This window comes from Coloeus monedula (assembly GCF_965178545.1).
Source record: "Coloeus monedula genome assembly, chromosome: 17".
Classification (NCBI taxonomy): domain Eukaryota; kingdom Metazoa; phylum Chordata; class Aves; order Passeriformes; family Corvidae; genus Coloeus; species Coloeus monedula.
This window is the reverse complement of record NC_138797.1, coordinates 7,235,732-7,251,063: the sequence shown is the minus strand read 5'-3', so window position 1 is coordinate 7,251,063 and position 15,332 is coordinate 7,235,732. Positions and strand designations below refer to the sequence as shown.

Below are 15,332 nucleotides of genomic sequence, written 5' to 3'. Positions count from 1 at the left end.
GCCCATCCCGGCCCGGCCCAGTCCCAGCACCCCCCAGGAGAGGCAGGAACTCACATCCCAGCTATCCTGGTGGAGTTTCCGACACAGGAAAGCGCCGCGGCGCCGAGCGAGGCAGTGGGGGCGGCCGCAGCACCGCGTCCTGCCATGGACAGCGAGGCCAAGAAGGGCAAGAAGGTGCGCGGGGCTGGGGGCGGCGTCCGGAGGGCTGGCAGGAGGGTGGGAGCGGGTGAGATGCACAAGTTTGGGAGGCCCTGCACCCCCCCCCCCCACACACACACACACAGCGCAGTGGGGCCACCCAAATAGTGGAAAGAGCCAGCAGAGAGGTGCTCAGCTGTCCCCCCCCCCCCGCTCCCCCAGGTGCTGGGTGCCACGGACCCCGCGTGTGGGGGCCAGGGTTGGGTGCGCGGTGCTGACCCCTCCCCGTGCCCGTTCCCTTGCCAGGGCTTCGTGTCGCCCATCAAGCGTCTGGTTTTCCCGAAGGCTGCGCGGAGGGCAGCACTCCGCAGCAGTGTCTATCGGCGCCCGCTGCACTCCGTGCCCCTCTACCCCCCCGACTACCTGATCGACCCCCAGATCCTGCTGCACGACTATGTGGAAAAGGAGGTGAAGGTAAAGGGATCCCCAAAGGTGCCCGAGGTCACTTCCTGCTTGGGGTGGGGATATGAGGCCACCACACCATGCTGAGAGCTACACACAGTGACCAGAAGGGTCCGGGTCTCCTCCCTGCCCAGGCAAACACCCAAGGAGGAGGAGGGTGTGCTGGCAGTGCAGGGAGGACCCCCTAACTGCAGGACTCCTTGAACCCCAGGGAGATGTGTCCTGACCTTGGGGCCATGGGGAAGGGGGGGGAGAGGGTGCATGCCCCAGCCTCCCCAAGCTGCACTGGATTTTTCCCCCCACAGTTTTTAGGTCATCTGACGTGGGTGACATCCTCCCTGAACCCCTCCAGCCGGGATGAGGTGCTGCAGCTGCTGGACACGGCCAGGGTAAGAGGGGTCCCCACTCCCCAGAGGGTGGGCACTGGGTACCCCACACTGCCGGGTGCCCCACGACCCCCCCGCCCCGCACTCTGTCCATGCAGCAGCTGAAGGAGCTGCCGCTGCAGACGACGCCAGAGCAGGACAGCATCCTCAGCCTCTCGGCGCGCTGCCTCCTGCTCACCTGGCGCGACAACGAGGAGCTGATCCTGCGAATCCCTACACACGAGATCGCAGCGGCCTCCTACCTGCGCGACGATGCCCTGCACCTCCTCATCCTCAAAACCGGTGCGGGGGTCCGGCCGGGGGCCACCAGCCGAGTGGTCGGCGTCCCCTGGGCACGGGGGGCTGGAGCACGGCGGGTGATGAGTGTCAGAGCCTATCAGGGCGGCAGCACGGTCTGAGCACAAAATCCCGCGTTGCCCTTGTCTTGGCGTGTCCCATCCTCTCCCACATACTGAGTCCCAGACGGGTGCCCCCAAACCACGGAGGCTCCCACATCCTCACCCCACACCGCCATCCCTCTGCATCCCGCTGGGCTGGTGGGACAAGGAGGCCAGGACAGGGGCTGGGGGCCAGGGAGGGTGGGCAGCGCAGCCCCCCGCCCTGACGCCCTGCCTGTCCCCGCCCCCCTCAGGCCTGGGAGTGGACCCGGTCCCCGCCGGAGCGCACCCCGAGGCGGCCCCGGCCGGCGTGCCGGAGGCGTTTCCCGCAGAGAAACGTGCGGGGGGCTCGTGGCCGGAGGGCCGGCTCGGGGGCCCGATGGAGCGGCGGCACACGATCTGCAGCCTGGACTGGCGGGCGGCGCGGGGCGGGCAGGAGGGCCGGCAGGGCGGCAGCCTAGAGCGGCGGCGGGGCGGCAGCTGGGAGCGGCGGCAGCGCGGGCGGCCCTCGGGCAGCTGGGAGCGGCGGCAGCCGTGCGGCGGCAGCTGGGAGCGGCGGCGGGCCGGCACCGCCGGCGGCAGCTGGGAGCGCGGCACCGGCTTCGGCAGCTGGGAGCGGCGGCACGCCGGCAGCAACCCCCTGGACCCCCAGGAGCCCTGCCCCGACGCTTACTCCAACCTCATTATCCTCGCCGTGCCCAACAGGGTGAGCGGTCCCGGTGTGTGCTACCCACTGCCCGCTTGCCCACCCGCCGGCACTCACTGTCCTCCTCCCTTCCTGCTGCAGGATGCTGGCGAGGAGTCCTGTGCGCTCATCTGCCAGGTGTTCCAGATCATCTACGGCGACCAGAGCATCGAGTGTGTGGACCGCGCCGGGTACCACTACACCTCCACGCCCACACGGCCCTGGCTCTCCAGCAGGAGTGAGTGGCTGGGGACAGGAGCAGGAACACCAAGCGGGGTGGCATGGGGCTGATGGGTGGGGGTGCATAGGCACAGCATGAGACTGAGAGGTGGGGGTACGTGGACACATCGTGAGGAGTTTGCTAAGAGATCTCAGCTCTCCCTCCCCAGGTGAGAGCTGCCGCACAGATGGGACATACGGCTACGATGCTGACTACAGCTGCTGCAGCTCCTTGTGAGTCTGCCTCCCCCAGGGTGCCCTGGACCGGCATGGGTGCCACTGGACCCGTGTGGGATACTCCTGCCCCTGGGTGGGTGCCCCTGCCTTTGGGTGGGTGCCAGTCCCAGCTGCAGTGATGCCCCAGCCCTACCTGATGGTGGATGCTGTGCAGTGGGTGGGGGCAGCTGGGCCCACGAGGGGTACAGGGACCCACTGACCCGTGTCCTCCCACAGCAATGGCTCCCACGAGACCTTTGAAGCGTATTACAGCGGCACCTCCTCACCCTCCTTCCACCGCTCCCACCACAGCCTGGCCACCGCTTGCAGTGGCAGTGACCAGAGTGGTGCGGGGCTGGAGCAACTGCAGGACTACATGGTGACGGTGAGGGCACAGGGACAGGCACGGGGACAAGCAGCAGGCCAGCAATGCCAGCAGCTGGGGCAGCGGGCAGCAGGCAGGTCTAGGCCCCCTGCACCAGAGAACAGCAGTGGGACACAGGGTGGTGGGCTGTGAGCTGTGTGCTGCCAGTGTCCCCAAGACCAACCTGTCCCCATGTCACCACAGCTGCGCAACAAGCTGTCACCGCAGGAGATCCAGCAGTTTGCCATCCTGCTCCGTGAGTACCGGCTGGGGACGCCGGTGCAGGAATACTGCACCGAGCTCCTGCGCCTCTACGGGGACCGCAGGAAGTTCCTCCTCCTGGGTGAGTGTCTGCAGCCAACCTGTGTCACCCTGGTGATGTCTGTGTGTCCCTTGGGGACACGGTGCTGGTGCTGGGTGTGCTTCAGGGGATGTCAGGACCCCGTTGCTTAGTGGGGACAGGATGGGACAAACCTCCTGCCAGCAGCCAGTGGGGCTGGCATTGCACCCCAATGCTTCCGAGGTTTACTGTGCCTATGACAGGAATGAGGCCCTTCATCCCTGACCAAGACATCGGCTACTTTGAGACCTTCCTAGAGAGCATCGGGATCCGGGAGGGCGGGATCCTCACTGACAGCTTTGGCCGCATCAAGCGCAGCATGAGCAACACGTCGGCCTCGGCCGTGCGCAGCTACGACAGCTGGTCCCTGCGCTCCGAGTCCGAGTCCTTCAATCGCATGATCACCGACATCACCCACGACATTGAGGCACTGGCACGGGATGAGGAGGAGGAGGAGGAGGAAGAGGACAACTACCTGTGAGCCAGTGCCAAAATCCAGCTGTCCCCTCCCTGCTCACTGATGTGGTGCTGCACCTCCAGGACCAGATTCAGCAGGTGCCCAGCTCTACTCCAGCACTAGGGAGAGTGCATTTGTCACCGTGGGAGGGGACAGGCCTCTGCACTGCCCTGTCAGCTCTTGTCAAGGCTGTTGGAATTACAGGGCAGCCATGGCCGTGGGGGAGACACATGTGCTGTAATTTCTGCAGATTTCAATTAAATGCTGGGGCTGGGAGCAGAGCAGGTTCTTCCCTGGGAAAGGCCCTGTCAGGGTGCAGGGGCTGCTGCGGTGTGGGGGTGAGCTGGGGTGGGGGGCTGCTGGGCTGGGCTGGGCTGGGCACCTCCCGTTCCAGCGTCACATGGAGGTCACTACCAGTGTCAGGGTGCTGCCGGCTGTTCCTGGCTGGCTCCAGGAGATGCTCAGAGCAATGGAAGGGGTCAGCAAGAGCGTGCTGGGAGAGGAAAGGGCTGGTGGCCGCAGCTGGGCCGCTGCTGCCTGCGACGCCTGTGCGACACTCGTCCGGCCGCGGGCTGCGGGTGTTTCACAAAAGGAAGTTCCTGCCCCGGGACCCGGCTTCCTGCAGTCCCGCCCTGCAGCCCCTCCGCCGCCGAGGGACAGGGCCGTGCTCCCCGCTGCCCGATGGACCTCAGCTGATGTCCCCTGGCCACTGTATCCCAGCCAATATCCCGCCGCTGATGGCCCTTGGCTGACGGCCCCGAGCCAACATCCCCTGGCCAATGTCCCTTGGTGGGGACTGCGGGACGGCGCTGCAGCCCCAGGGTGGTGTGTGATCAGCAGACGCTGGGGCTACCAGAGCAACTTATTTTTTCTCCTAAAAAATTTACATATGCAAACCCTCATGAGGAGCAGCTCTGGCTGCTTCCTCTGACACCCTGAGCCCAAGCAGCCCATGGTCAGGATCACACAGAGCCGTCGGTCCCCTTGCTGATGCTGCCTCCATCCCGAATTCAGGGGTTGTCTGGGCAATCCAGAAGAAAGGCTGGAACACTGTGGGGCTGGGTAGGGCGCCGAGAGAAGCTTTGGCACGGGAATACCAGCGCCAGCAGGGACACAAAAAAGCCCAGGGATAGCCGGACCTCTCTGAGCTGTGCTTCACAAAGCCAGCCCCATGCACCCACTGTGTCCTGCACCCCCCGCCATGTTCTGCACCCCACCACGGGATGCTCAGGGCTTTCTTTTCTCCTTCCTGGGGACAGAGACCCAGGCTGACGCCGTGTGCCCCCCACCCTCCGTGACCCTGCACCGGGCGAGGAAACATCCTGGGTGTTGCCCGGGGTGCGGGACCCAGACCTATCCTGTGTCCCGGGGGCAGCGGATGGACAGACGGGCTCTGGCACCCGTCGGGGGGTCCCTAAGGGCAGTGGTGTCACGCAGGGCTGGGGTTTCCCTGCGGGTGCGGCTCGTGGGTGGTGGTCTCCGCTCCCAGCCCGGCACAGAAGGCACCGTCAGAGTCGGGGGCGGGGCCGTACCGGGCAGGCGGCGGGAGAGCGGCCGGGCAGAGCGGAGCGGCGGCGGCAGCCCGGGTTCCGCGACGGGGACTGGGAGAGGGACCCGCGACGGGGACGTGCCCAAGACGGCAGCGAAGGTGGGAGCTCCGGGAGCGGAGCCGTGCGCGGAGCCCCGAGGGCGGCGGGGGAGCGCCGCAGCCGGTCCCGGGCAGCCCGGTGGGTCCGACCCCGCGCCGGTCGCGCTCAGAGCGGCGGACCCGGGGTGACCGGGATGGGGCGATGGCCGGGAGTCCCACGGGTCCCGGTGCAGCCCCGGTTGGGCACGGTGTAGCCCCGACGAGGGGGTCCCTGCGGGTGGCTTTGCAGGGTCTGTCGGGGACCGAGGGCACGGGGCAGCAAGGGCAGAGGGCTGCGGGCAGCCGTGCTCCGGGAGCGATGTGCACCCTCATCCAACCTGGTCCTCCTGACTGGGGATACCGCATGAGCCCTCGGACCTGGCTTTCCGGGGTGGGACACATCAGGAATGCCAGCTATGCCACAGGAACCAGTGGGAATGACCCTTGGACCGTCCGGGGTGTTTGTGTTTTGTAGGGCTGGATGCCCTGAGCCAGTGTGGGACGGGCACAGCAAATACCTGAAGTGGTGATGGTGTGAGCCACATCTGAGTTTAAGCAGGGCACCGTGTGGGTTCGCCAGGATGGATGTGGCACAGTCCCGAGCCTGTGCCCAGGGTGTCCCCAGTGAGGGGGATGAGCTGTCGTGGCTGCCACGGCTGCTCCTGCTCTGCCCTTGGGAGCAAGGCTGAGCCAGGCTTTGGCACGCAGGGAAAGAAAAGGAGTGATCATGGGGTGTTGTGGAGGTGACAGCAATGTCCCTCAAGAGCTGTGCTGTGCATATCGAGGGCTCAGCCCTGAGCTTCCTCCTTCACTGTCACCACCAGCACCTTCTCCTTTCTCTGCACCCAGGTCTCCCTGGCCAAGGGAAGTGCATTTGCAAGGGGTTTCCCGCTCTTGCTTCTTGCAGCCTTTTTTTCCCACTGGGTTTCTTGGGGAGCTGGAGAAATTGAGCATTCGTCTTTGCCCTGGACTGGCTGTTTGGGGCAGCTCCCACCCAGCAGAGAGCAGGGGAGCACAGTGGGGAGTGGTGACCTGTGGTGATGGGGGGCCACAGGCACTGGGGTGCTATGGGGGGACCCCTGAGCTGCAGCAAAGCTCACCATGATGAGGGCCCGTCTTTGCAGAAGATGCTGAGTGTGGCTCTCTGCTGCCATGGTGCCCAGTGCCTGCACCCTGTCCTGGATCCCAGAAGGGCTGGGAAGCTGCTCCATGGCAGCTGCTCATCTGCACAAAATTCTGCTCCTGTGACATCTCCAGGAGATCCCTTTTCCTCTGGCATGTCACTGGGCACCCCAGTACCCTGAAGTTGTGGAGGGAGCAAAGTTTTCTCTGTCACAGCAGAGCAGCCGGGTAGGCATTGGGGCCCTATGCTGGGTGGGAGCTGATGGGAACAGGGCTGGACTGGGGTTGAAGCGGGGCTTTCACCTCTGTCGCAATGGCCTCACTTCCCCTTCCTTGGCTGCAGCATGGGTTGCGTGAGGTCAAAGGAAGCTGGTGTCCAGGAGAAGATGATAAAAACTGACCCTGACCCTGATCCTGGCCCCACCATCCAGCAGGGCCACTATGTGAGGGACCCCACAGCCACCAACAGGCGGGTGAGTGATGAGGGGTTTCAGGGCTGAGCCGTCACGGGGGGCTCAGCCCCTCTCCTCAGCAGTGCTACCAGCACTGAGAGTGGAGCCAGCTGAGGGCACCAGCAGTGCCCATGCACCAGGGCAGGGACATGGCTATGGGGTAGGAGCCCAGGCCACAATGAGATAAAGCACAGAGTGGACTTGATGGTAATCCAGGAATTACGGAGAAAGGGAGAGAACAAGGAAGGTGTTGGGAGGGGGTGAAGATGCTGGTGCTGGGTGGGTTGTTGTGTCAGGTGGTGCTGGTGCTGCCCCTCAGGTGCCCTTGTGCCCCTGCCACTGCTGTCGGGGCCAAGACCCCTGGTGGGAAACGGGTCTGTGCCACCTGTGACATCACCCTGTGGTTCTGTTGCACTTTCCAGAACAATAATGTCCCCAGCACGGCTGTGCCCCTGCCTGAGGATGGTAGGTACAAGGGGGCTGCAAGTGGGTGCAGGGGGTGGAATTGTGTGGGGGCAGCATGGCTGGATCCTCTCTGACCGAGGGCGGAACACTGCCAGTCCTGGTGGGATGGGAGCTCTGGGCTCCCCTGAAGAGCCAGATGTGACACGATGAAGATAGAGGTGCTGGGTACTGTGGGGGTCCTGGCCAGTGTTCATGGCAGGAGTGGCTGGGCACCCCATCCCAGCATGGGGAGGGGTGCCCAGGGAGCGCCCTCCTGCAGGCCTGGGGGACAGCGTGGTGCTGGCACTCTACGACTACGAGGCGATGAATGCTGGGGACCTCAGCTTCCAGAAGGGGGAGCGGATGAAGGTCCTGGAGAAGTAAGTGCTGCTGGCAGACCCCCATCCAGGGTCTCCTGATGGCTTGTGTGGCCCTGTTGGGAATTTCTTCTGGAATTTGCCCAGGAGGAGCTGCTGGTGCCCAGGTCCAGGTGCCATGAGCCAACCCAATGCCATTTCTGTCACAGCTCAGGGGAGTGGTGGCAAGCACGGTCACTGGTGACAGGATGTGAAGGCTTCATCCCCAGCAACTATGTTGCTCGAGCCAACTCGCTGGAGACAGAGGAGTGAGTCCATCTCTCTGTGTCAGATCCTGGCCCCATGCCGTCCCACACTTCCCCACCAGTGCTGTCCCTGCTCCTGCCTCACATCCTGCCCCCAGCCCTGCCCCACACCAGCATTCCTTGGTTCATTTGGTTCTGCTGCAGGTGGTTTTTCAAGGACATCAGCCGGAAGGATGCAGAGCGGCATCTCCTTGGCCCTGGGAACATGATTGGGTCCTTCATGATAAGGGACAGCGAGACGACGAAAGGTGTGGAGGGGTGTCCATAGCGCCGTGATGGGGAACAGCTGCCCAAGGGGCTTCCCTCATCCACCTTTGCCTGGAAGAAGAGCTCCCTACCCAGCTCCCCAGCCCTGGGGATCTGCTGTGCTGCAGGGAGGGACTGACTGGGGGGCCCATGCTCTCGCTGGAAGTGCCCCTGCAATAGCCTTTGGTGCTGCCACATGTCCAAACCCCATGGCAGGGATAGGGGAATGTGCTCCTTTGAGGCTGCTCTTGGGTGTTTGGGGTGCAGGAGTAGCTGACCTGGGGCTGAAGGGGTGGTGGCAGCACAGTGGGATGGGTGCAGCTGGCCCTGCTGGGTGATGGCTCTGTGTGTGCCAGGAGCACCAGGATGGCCAGGTGCAGCAGGAATGTGCTCCCATGGGAGCTGCCAGCTCACCCCTCCCTGCCCAGGGTCTTACTCGCTGTCAGTGCGGGACGGGGACGAGCTGCGGGGCGGGGCAGTGAAGCATTACAAGATCCGGACTCTGGACAGTGGTGGCTTCTACATCTCCCCACGAAACAACTTCAACACACTGCAGGAGCTGGTCCAGTACTACAGAGGTGAGCCCTGGGGTGCCCAGCTCCCCTTCCCAAATGTCCTGAGCCAAGCAGCCACCGGGCAGCTGAGGGTGTGCAGAGGCTGAGGGGCTCCTGCCCATCACCCTTGGGCTCCTGCTGTGGCTCTGACTGCAACATGCAGTGACTTCCAGACCTTTCCCCGTTGCCATGGCTGGCCCACTGGCTGTCACAGCTGTGGTGTTGGTGTCCCTGAACGCTCACAGTACCCAGAACTTCCCTTGAAGCACAGTGTGGCCAGTGAGACAGGCTGGCTGATGGCCGTGGATTCTCTCCTCAGGTCAGAGTGACGGGCTGTGCCAGAAGCTCACCCACCCCTGCCGTGTACCCAAACCACAGAAGCCCTGGGAGAAGGATGCCTGGGAGATCCCTCGGGAGTCACTGAGCCTGGAGAGGAAGCTGGGAGCCGGGCAGTTTGGAGAAGTGTGGATGGGTGAGAGTGAGGGGGAGATGGTGGGGAGGATGATGAAGGTGATGGTGAAGGAGTAAGGGTGAAGGATGGGAGAGAAGGTGAAGGGATGGTGGGATGGAAAAGGCAAGGGGGCAGAGAAGTGTGGGAGAGAAGCAGGGAAACATGGAGGTGGCCCTGCCTTAATGCAGGGGCTGGCTGGGGCTGGGCATGCGGGGACAGCCTGGGGCTATGTGTGGTCTCCAACCTTCCCACAGCAGTTCTGTCTGCAGGACTGAGACTTTGTCTCCAAAGCCCAGTGTTTTCAGGGCAGCCTGGTGATGGTCTGTCGTGCCATCCCCAGCTACCTACAACAAGCACACCAAGGTGGCGGTGAAGACTATGAAGCCGGGCAGCATGTCCGTGGAAGCCTTCCTGGAGGAGGCAAACCTGATGAAGACACTGCAGCATGACAAGCTGGTAAAGCTGCATGCAGTGGTCACCAGGGAGGAGCCCATCTTCATCATCACTGAATTCATGGAGAAAGGTGCCATCCACATCCCTGAGTGATGTCTGTGGGCCAGGCCAAGTGGCAGCACCCAGGTGCCCTGGGGTGATGCAGGATCAACCCCTTCCACATCCCCAGGCTTGGCTGTGGGCTCTGCACCAGCTCCCAGGACTCTGGGAGCAGTTCTGTCTCCTTGCCACAGCATGTCAGTGCTCTGGGGCAGGGTGCTGGGAGAGGGGATGTGGTGACAGCACTGGGAGAGGAGGGACTCCCAAGAGGGGACAGATGAGTACAAGCACTCCACAGGGCAGGAGGAAGCCTGCAGAGGTGCTCTCCCCTCGGCCCAATCCGTGGGAGCAGGATGGGGGATTAAGAGTGTTTCCAGAGTCCCCTTGTCCTGCTTGGCTCCTTGGGACCCTGTGCCACCCTAAGGGTGGGTGCAGGCTCCAGTTAAACCATCAGCCCTGGCACCTTTCCCTGTCTGCAGGGAGCTTGCTGGATTTCCTGAAGAGTGATGAGGGGAACAAGCTGCCGCTCCCGAAGCTGATTGACTTCTCTGCCCAGGTGAGGAAGGAACAGATCTTCCCTGGCTCCGAGTCCCCTTGTGCCCCTGAAAAGGCTGAGTGAGGACCCTGGAAACTTACCTGGGGCTTGTGCAGGGCCAGTCAGAAGCCTGGTCTGAACAGTGCTGGGGGTGCAGTGAGGTTTTCCTGCAGGCAGCCACTGCATGCTCACCATCCCCATCTTGCTGACCTCGCAGGAGCAGGGGTGTGGGAAAGGAGAAGTGGCAGCTTCCCCCTCACCACGCTGGTATCTGCAGCACTCAGCCAGCTCACCTGCACCTGAGCAGCGTGCAGCAGAGCTGCACAGAGTCTAGGAGAGGACTGGCCAGGCTGCTCCTTCTGAGGGGCTGGAAAATCTATGATTTCTATGTCTGCCATGGTTCTTGCAGCCCTTGCAGCCCACAGGGCCACTGTGCTTTGTGGAGAAAGCAGGGATGAGGATGGGGCTTGTTTACACAGCTCACATTTGCACAGTCCTTTCTCTGGGATGTGCTGGTGCTGGTTGGTGTGGTCCAACCAAACCCAGGGTTTGGTTTTTGGTTTTCAATTTCTATAATTGATAACTATTGATAACTATAATTTCTAATTTGCTGGTGCTGTGACAGTTACCTGCAAACCTTACCTGTAAACTTGGCCAAAGCCCCACAAAGCCAGCACAGCCACACACCCACCCCATCCCACCCCATCCCCAGCTTTGGGGCAGCGCCACGGTGGTGTGAAGCCCTGTGGGTTTAACAGGAATCCTGCAGCATGATCCTGTGTGGTCCCAATGCCTGAGAGGCTGAGCCAGGCACGGTTCCCAGTCCCCTGGAGGGAGCATAGCAGACTGTGCTTCCCCAGGGGAATGCCTACAGGAGGGCTGTGGTTCAATTAAGTCACCAGAGGGCTGTCACGGGCAGGGGAAGGTGGCTGGAAAGGCAGGAGGACTCGGTGATAATTATTTTGGGGATATTTTCAGGAGCTGATTTTGAGTACAGTGGAATGGGCTGTTAAACATCTCACTCCATGTGCAAGCATTTGCACAACCACTGAGTCCCTGCTGCTTCTCCAGTGCCCTTGGGTGAGGGCTGAACCCAGGGACCCTTTGAGCTGAGCTCAAATATTTCACAGAGGCACCTGAGCAACAGGAAAGTCAGGATGGGAGCCCAGACCCCGTGGGCTTAGACCAGGTCACTGGCTGCTGGAGCTGGCAGTGCTGGGGTCTGTGGATCTGTGGAGCTGTGCACTCCTGCACACCATCTGTTCTCAGTAAGCTGGCTCGTGCCAAAGCTGGCTCGGCCCACATCTCTGAGGGGCTGCTCGGAGAAGCACTGGGGAGCAAAGGCTGAAGGGCTGTCACGGGCAGGCAGCAGCCTGACATTTGTACTGGGGCTGAGTCACTGTGGGCAGAAATGCACCTGTGGTCATGGAAATGATCCTTCCGCTCTTGCGCTGCCTGGCTACTTCTGTATTTAGTGGGGAAGGCTCTCGGAGAGCTGCACCTCACCCCGGCCAGCTTGTGTGGGGGCAATGAGGATGGGGGGGTCTCCCCTCTGGCTGCTCCAGCCCCTTTGCATTCTGGATTCTGGTCACATCCAGGCATGGGGTAACAGCACAACTTTGGGCTTTGGTTGTGCACGCACCAGGTCACCTCTGCCAGATCAGGGCTGAGAGCTGCACACACAGCACTGAGTGCAGAGACTTCAGAAGACAGAGTGGTGAGGGGGGATTGTCAGGGGCCATCACAGCCATCCTGTCTGCAGGCAGAGGTGATTCTTCAGAAACTAGTCTGGAAGAACCCAGGCATCTTCCCTTATGCTTTTCTGCTCTGGCTGAGGAAGCTCTGGAATGCTGACCCTCGGCTGCAGCAATTACAGTGAGCCATTTGGAGACTCGTCCTGACATCTTCCCTGAGCAGAGAATGATTTGCTTCTCTCCACATCCTCATGGCTGTGGATGAAACCTTGTGCTGAAAACACTCACAGACATTCTCTGGTGATCACATGAGCTCCTCAGCTGTCAGTTCTCATGGCCTTTCTCACACAGCAGCTTAAAGGTGTCATGTTGGACTGGTCACCCAAACCCTGACCTTCTGCAAGGGATTCCCTGCTCAGAGAGCAGTTTCCATGCAGGAAAGTCACAGAATGGTTTGGGTTAGGAGGAACCTTAAAGCTCCTCTTATTCCAACACCCCTGCCATGGGCAGGGACACTTTTCACTAGACCAGGTTGCTCCAAGCCCTGTCCAACCTGATCTTGAACACTTGCAGGGATGGGACATCCATCTCCTGCTGTGGCTCAGCCTCCTTTCACCCTTTTCAGAAGCAGTTGACTTCTTTGGTGCTGAGGGGGTGTGTGTTATTTCAAGCAGCCTCTTTGCATGTGCCTTGCTCCTCTGTGGCAGATTGCAGAGGGAATGGCTTTTATTGAGAAGAGGAACTACATCCACAGAGACCTGAGAGCCGCCAACATCCTGGTGTCAGCAGTGCTGGTGTGCAAGATTGCAGACTTCGGGCTGGCCAGGGTCATCGAGGACACCGAGTACACGGCCCGGGAAGGTGCTGGGAGTGAAGGGTTGGGGGGTTCCCTTAGAGCCACTTGCCACCATGGTGGTCCCGACCCCAGGAGGGACATGCTGGGTACACAGGCAGAGGCAAGCTCCTCTCATTTGCATCACTTCACTTGTTCCTCTTCTGTTTGTTTCTTGTTCCCCATATTTCACCACCCATTTCTAAGCAGTTGGGGTTAAGATCACATTTCCCATTGGATCTCTTTGTCCAGGTGCCAAGTTTCCCATTAAATGGACTGCACCAGAAGCCATCAACTATGGATCTTTCACCATAAAATCTGATGTCTGGTCCTTTGGGATCCTCCTGACTGAGATCATTACCTATGGACGCATCCCCTACCCAGGTAAGGAGGTGAAATGCCTCCTCTAGTCTGGTTCCAAAAGACACATTCTACCCTCTGGGCCACATCCGTGTGACCTGGGTTCCTCCAGCTCCATGGGAAAACCCTGTAAATCCTTGTCATAGGGAGCATCCTGTATTTTATACTAAGGATTACTTTGATACATTTTTTAATGGGAAATTACTCTGTAAATGCTACCACAAATGGACCATGAAGGATCTGGGGTGGCACAAAGGGCTGTTCGGAGGAGCAGCTCTGCCCCCACACTGACCTGTTTTCATTGGAAGCAATGGCTTGTCACTCAGCATATGGAAACTTTAATTTATACAAAGTGATTATAAACCCCACCTGATGTGGGACACAAAACTCCACCCTACAATAACCCAGCATCTCCTTTGTCCACGTTTCCCTGACCAGGAAGAGCAGTTCCCCTTCCCAGCCTCTCTAACCACTTTTTCCTTCCTGGAGACATTGCCCAAAGGGTGACAAGTTTTGGGTTTGAGGTTTTTATGAATTTTAAAGAAATCAGTGATAAACCAGGTGATATTCACCTGTCTCACCCCATTTTCCCAGGGATGTCAAGTGCAGAGGTGATCAGGGCGCTGGAGCATGGATACCGGATGCCCCGCACGGATAACTGTCCCGAGGAGCTGTACGACGTCATGATGAGGTGCTGGAAGATCAAACCCGAGGATCGTCCCACTTTTGAGTACCTACAAAGTGTTTTGGAGGATTTCTTTACTGCAACAGAGGGCCAGTACCAGCAGCAGCCGTAGCACAGGACGCTTGGGACAGACACTGCCAGCTCCTCCCTGTCCCACGTGTGCCCTGCTTCCCCTGCCAGCCTGGCCCAGGAACCACAGCCTTCCCGGAGTGGCTGGGCTGGAGGAAGCGCAGGAGAAAGCGCATGATGGAGGGAGAAGAGACGTGGCCATACCTTGTGCCCTTCTCAGGAGCCTGAGTGCCCACAGGGCAGCGGCTCTGGGAAGTGTTGGCTGGACAATGGAGGCCCAGGCCCCAGGAGGAGGGACAGGGATGGGGCTGGGCCTGCTTTTGCTGCAAAGGAAAAACCCAGATCAGTATTTTTTAATCCTTCTGAGATCTTATCACGATGTTCTGCAGAAGTAGGTGCTTTAGCATGCTGGCCTTGGTGAAATGCCGTGCAGTGCCTGTGCTCCCTGTGTGATTGATCCCAGAGGATTCCCATGGGGCACGATGCAATGCAGCCCATTGGCTCATCATCAGCACAGGATCCTGGGGTTTGGATGTGGAGTGTCACAGACATGTGTCCTCCTCTCTCCCTCCTGGGTTTCCTTCCCCAGTATTTTCATGGCACCCCTTGTGCAGAGTGCAGGTTTCGTGAGGCTGTGCTGCAGGGGCAGATGGACACGGTACTGTTCCAGGCCATCCCTGCAGGGATCCCCCTCCACTAGCCTTGGGAGGAACCTCTGGAGCCCAAAGCCATGGCAAAAGGAGCCGTCTCCCCCATTGGCAAAGCTCACGGACAGGATTTGTTGTCTGCTCAGCATTTGCAGTGTCAGCAAGGGCCAGGTGCTCCCTGCACACTCACTTTATTTTTAGTATTTCCTGACAGGTTATCTGGGGAAAAGGAGTAAACAGTTACTTTTTAAAGACAGCCCTGTACTTCTTACAGCAGGGAGACTGGGGCCTGGCATTATATTTTCGATACCAAGAGGTAAACGCCGTCGCTTCTGCTTTGGGACCTTTTTTTTGGAATGAATAAAGTATTTATCAACCTTTCCTCTCCTGGCCGTTCCTGCTGCTCCGCAGCCCGGGTGGGGGAGACGTGAATGGGGCAAGGCTGGGCCTGCAGCGCCCCTCGGGACGGGGGCTCCAGAGCCGGGCGGGCCCGCACCGCCATCGGAGCAGCCGCCGGGCCGCGGACCGCCGGGGTGGGATCGCAGGGACCGGAGGAACCGGGAGGTTCGGAACGGCCCGGGAGCCTCCCGGCCCCACCGCCTCAGCGCCCTCATCAAACATGGCGGCCGCGGCGTCGTGCCCGCCCTCCATGCCAAGGCCGCTGCCCTCAGCAAAGATGGCGGCGCGGACCGCCCCTTCCCCGGCCGGCTTCGCGGGGCCGCTGGGGATCGGAGCGGAGACCCCCGCCTCACCGCGCCCGGCAGAAGGGCTGGGCTGATCCGGGGCTAAGCTGGGCCCGGCCCCGGCAGCGCGGAGCGCGGCCGCCCGGCGGCGTCCTGCCCGGCCGCCGCTGTCG

At 61.1% G+C, this 15,332-nt stretch overlaps 2 protein-coding genes across 3 annotated transcripts; both read left to right on the top strand.

Annotated features, from left to right (window-relative positions):
* Positions 1–88: 88 nt before the first annotated feature.
* Positions 89–3,906, top strand: CCM2L (CCM2 like scaffold protein). 2 transcript variants are annotated; one of them, XM_082292950.1, is made up of 10 exons: positions 89–174; positions 445–612; positions 906–989; positions 1,085–1,268; positions 1,618–2,069; positions 2,151–2,286; positions 2,438–2,501; positions 2,721–2,868; positions 3,052–3,190; positions 3,391–3,906. In XM_082292950.1, the coding sequence occupies exons 1-10, from the start codon at positions 145–147 to the stop codon at positions 3,666–3,668; spliced, it is 1,683 nt and encodes a 560-aa protein (XP_082149076.1). In that variant the 5' UTR covers positions 89–144; the 3' UTR covers positions 3,669–3,906. The 2 variants fall into 2 exon arrangements, with proteins under 2 accessions (XP_082149076.1, XP_082149077.1); XM_082292951.1 differs by lacking the exon at positions 445–612 and having other exon boundaries at positions 107–174.
* A 1,283-nt stretch (positions 3,907–5,189) lies between these two features.
* Positions 5,190–13,872, top strand: HCK (HCK proto-oncogene, Src family tyrosine kinase; the record flags this gene model as incomplete). The annotated part of the gene is made up of 13 exons (XM_082292935.1): positions 5,190–5,292; positions 6,737–6,866; positions 7,268–7,310; positions 7,570–7,669; positions 7,816–7,914; positions 8,056–8,159; positions 8,586–8,735; positions 9,031–9,183; positions 9,503–9,685; positions 10,134–10,210; positions 12,591–12,744; positions 12,968–13,099; positions 13,670–13,872. Exons 2-13 carry the CDS (start codon positions 6,738–6,740, stop codon positions 13,870–13,872), a joined length of 1,527 nt encoding a protein of 508 aa, XP_082149061.1. The 5' UTR covers positions 5,190–5,292; position 6,737.
* Positions 13,873–15,332: the final 1,460 nt, after the last annotated feature.